This window comes from Fulmarus glacialis, unplaced genomic scaffold (genome assembly GCF_000690835.1).
Source record: "Fulmarus glacialis isolate BGI_N327 unplaced genomic scaffold, ASM69083v1 scaffold28650, whole genome shotgun sequence".
NCBI lineage: Eukaryota > Metazoa > Chordata > Aves > Procellariiformes > Procellariidae > Fulmarus > Fulmarus glacialis.
The window spans coordinates 1-3,904 of NW_009188724.1; the positions used below are offsets into that span (position 1 = coordinate 1).

The following is a 3,904-nucleotide window of genomic DNA, read 5'->3' on the forward strand; positions in this document are numbered from 1 at the left end:
CCCCCCCCACACACCCTCTTATTTACACAAAAGATTCAGAGAAGTCGAAGCCGGCTTCTGCGAAAAGCCCTCACTGGAGCGGAAGAGGAAGCCCCGGGTTTATCGGCGCCGAGCCAGGCATTATCGCAGCGCTGTGGCTTCCAGGAAGCACCAGCAGCCCTGACCCCCCCTCCGTGCCCACCAGCACCTTTGCATATTTCCATGGCAAAGGCCCAGCTTTGCATGAGGGCCCCAGGGGACCGAACAGGCCCAAAATAGCCTGCAAAGACACAGCATAAAAAAAAAAAAACAAAAAACAACAAAACAAAAAACCCACGACCAAAAAACCCCCATTTTGCAGTATCTGCACAGCAGGGCTGAGCCACCCAGCTTGGTTTCCGTAGCGAGGGCCTCGCCAGCACTGCAGGAAGCTGTCACCTCTCCCCTGCCTCGCCCCGGCTGGAGCCACCAGCAGTTTTTTGGGGCAGGGAAGGGCCTTGACAGCTCCCACAGCAGAGCTGGTCCCAGGAGGAGGAAGCTGTTCATTAAACCACTGTCCGAGCAAGGTCTGCCCCTAACTGGGCTGCGCCCTCCGGCCCCGGGCAGGCCGCATACTTCCTCCATCCCCGACCCGCAGGAATTGAAATTTGGGGGCCACGGGGCAGGGAGCAGTCTGGGGGAGCAGGGTACCCCTAAAGAGGCCTCCTCGGCAACTGCAACGCCAGCTTGCTCTGCCCAGGCAAAGGAGGGACAAGATTAACGCTAGATGACCGAAGCCACACAGTGTCTCCCCCCACTTAAAAGGGGTGAGGAGCAGGGCTCCAGGAAAAGTCCCCTCTCCTTGAGGCTGCAGGCCCCCGCCTCACTGATGCAGAGGGTGACAAGCCCCAGGCACAGGCACCCAGAGAGCCGCAGCACGCTTCGGGGCGCTGCAAGGAAAGGCACTGAGCACAAGGCGCCTCGTGGACTTTCCCCACCCACGTACGTGGTGCAGAAGAGTGTCTCAGCACGGAGCAGCTCCGGGGAGACCGTGACACAAGACACCCAGAGCAGTTTTCCACAGCCCGCAGGGGCTTTCTAATAACAGAGAGGCTGTGGGGCACCCCACAGGCAGCATCCATGCTAACAGGCCCACATCAGCAAAGCAGAGCAGGAGCATTTAGCACATCAGCATCTCGTTACAGGAAATGGCAAGTTTTATACTAGAGGATTGAGAACAAAAGACATTTATTGACAAAACTAAGTGCTTGTTCAGCAAACAAGCAGGCCTGACAATAGCACCATCTTTCAGCTCTCCATTCTTCCATCGGGCATCACTCGGGCTGCAGGTCAAGCACCGTGGACGAGGATGTTCCTCGCTGTGCGGGACCCAGTCCCACAGAGTAGAGCTCCCCAAGAACCAACCGATCCACAGTCAGAGGGCACGAGGCAGACGAGCGCTGCGAGCCCAACGAGAAGCAACGCTACCAGCTGGGGACCAGGGACCGAGCCCAGGGCCGGCACCGACGGACTCGCACAAGCTGCAGATCCGAGCCGACGAGTTTTATTCTGCTCCAGAACGTTTACATTCAAACATCAGCTTCGTTCGACTCATGGCTTAGAGCATCCAAATGAAAGGAAGACAAGGAAGTGACCGATACCTACTTCCACAGCTCCCCACCCACTAGAAGGGCTAGAAAAACCAAAAAGATTAAAATAAACAGAAACATCAACTGTTGCCAGCAAGCCATGGGCACAACGAGAGTCCACCAGGCCACTGATCCTTGCTACACTCCCTGGCAATGTTGCTCAAGTACATCAGAGAAAGGCTCGCTTGGAGTCAAGGCAGGAGAAGGCTTCGCCACAAAAATGCTACTTCACGTGAGGAATGAAGTACAGTGCACTGATAAGCAGTTTTACCACATTCAAAATTCCCCTTTTTGTATCATTAGCTCTGTAAAAATGTACATATTCTACAGATTTATAGATATTTACAGGTTCTCTACAGCCTTCCCTCCCCATGTGGGGTTTTACATACTTACAAATGCACTCCCTATTTTTAAATTGCCTGTGTGTGGTGAGTCGCATCGGTGTAGCCAAGATCAGCCAGACAGGCCAATGCAGCCACGCCGCAGCTGGCTGTGGTTACTACCCCGAGCCCCGCCTCACCCCCCCCAGCCCCAACGCTCCTCTGCCTGCTCAGTGACCTGGCTGAAGCCCTGCTGGGAGGGAAGGGGCCATGCAGGGCTCCAGCACCCATGTTCTGGCAGCAGGTTGTGCATCTTGGCTGCTGGCGCAGCTCTACTGCTTCCAGAGGGCGGATGCGTGCAGCGCCGGCAGCGGCCGAAGGCCCGTTCGCCAGCACACCTGGGGGTAGGCGCAGGCTCGCACGACGCCAGCATTCAATGCTTCTGCTCCAACAGAAAAGCCACAAGTTTAGGCAGGACACCAGCAGCAGAAGATGCTATTTCCAGAAACCCACAACCACAAGCCTGAAACATCTGCTCCACGCACAGCGCCGTGCCAAGCCCAGGAGGCTTCAGTCCAGACAAGAGCTGCTGGTGCTCACTGGCTTGCTGCTAAGCAGATCGGTTCCCTCCGGGATAAAACTGAAGCAGTCCACTTGAGCTTTCTGTCATCATCCTCTTGAAGGAAGCAGAATATCAACTCCTCCACTTTCTGTTCCCAAAGCAATAAATCCTCATCAGTAGCCACAATCTGACCGGATCACACCTTCCTTCTTAGGAAAGGATTGCTCAGAGATATTCTCCTTGGGTCACTCAAGTTCAGCTTCATAAGTACTCACAGGAGGAAGTGATCAGCTCACCAGCCCCAAACAGAGCCGGTCCACCCAGAGTTTTGTCCCTCTGCAGCATACCCTGGCTCACCGGATCATGTAGGCCAAGCTTGCTCCCAGTCCAGCCACACCTGCAAACGCCATCAGTACGTTTCTGATGCTGCCTTCTAGGTCCTCGACTCGAAAAAAGTCGACAAAGCCCTCCTAGGAGAAAGAAGATAAAGTCATTTCCCCGCCAACCACCCTTCTTTGGCAGGAAGGCATGGAAAGCCTTTTTCCGTGGCAGAGTGGGCTGGGATACAGCCCGCCCAGCACATCCACCAAGTGCACTCCCCCAGACTCATTACAGCCAAGCCCGCCCTGCAGAGGCAGCAATCAGGAGACAGCACCAAAGCAGCTGTGGACCAAGTTCAGCACATCCAGGATTGACTTGGCTTTGGGAACACTGCCCCCTCCACGCTGGGCTGGGGCACATTTTTAGGTCAAGACTGCTTCAGGCAGCTCGTTGTAAGGAGCTCCTGAAACACCACAACTCCAGCTAGATGTTTCAGACTGTGGTTTTAACTGGAGCAGTGAGTCATCTCTGTGCTTTGCTGACACATGTGGTTGTCAGCGAGCAGGTCACAGAAATAGGAAAATATTGGATTGTTCTGAAAAGTTCGCAGTGTTTGGGACAGGCAGTGACTCACCCAGCCTCCCTGGCTCATTAGCCACTCGCGCTTAGATGAGACGAGCGCATCCGTGATGATCCCTGCCAGTGAGCTGATGCATTTCTCCTGGTTTATGCTTTTCAGGTGTTTCGCAACAAAGGCACCAAATGAGATGAGCGTCACCACTCGACCCCAGTTTGTTACTCCATCACTGAACACGTGGGCAGCCACTTCACACACTGACTGCAGATCTTCCTCTTTCTGGATTTCCAGCTTCCGAAGCATTCCAAAAAAAAGTTGAGAGGTAGGCACACACACGACACAGAATACCCTGCAAGGTCACCAGTGAGAAGATGCAGCCACCACACTCTAGGTCCAAAAGCTGTAAGAGTCACTGCCGACTGTCAGTGATGGAGAGCAAGTACCTGCCTGCTTCTGCAGAGGGCTCTGCTGCTCACAGTCACCTGGGCCAGAAAAAAAACAGCCCATAACCCACTTC

At 54.5% G+C, this 3,904-nt stretch overlaps 1 protein-coding gene across 1 annotated transcript; it reads right to left on the reverse strand.

Annotated features, from left to right (window-relative positions):
- Positions 1–2,621: 2,621 nt before the first annotated feature.
- On the reverse strand, positions 2,622–3,690 carry MCL1 (myeloid cell leukemia 1). Its single transcript, XM_009579710.1, has 3 exons — positions 3,445–3,690; positions 2,847–2,959; positions 2,622–2,637 (listed from the first exon to the last, which is right to left on the reverse strand). The coding sequence occupies exons 1-3, from the start codon at positions 3,688–3,690 to the stop codon at positions 2,622–2,624; spliced, it is 375 nt and encodes a 124-aa protein (XP_009578005.1).
- Positions 3,691–3,904: the final 214 nt, after the last annotated feature.

Bases quoted from the DNA above. Each gene is read 5' to 3' on its own strand.
- MCL1 (XM_009579710.1), bottom strand. From the start codon at position 3,690: ATGCTTCGGAAGCTGGAAATCCAGAAAGAGGAAGATCTGCAGTCAGTG. The intron at 2,960-3,444 runs GTGAGTCACTGC...TCTTTCTCCTAG, and splicing joins TAATGAGCCAGGGAGGCTGG to GAGGGCTTTGTCGACTTTTT.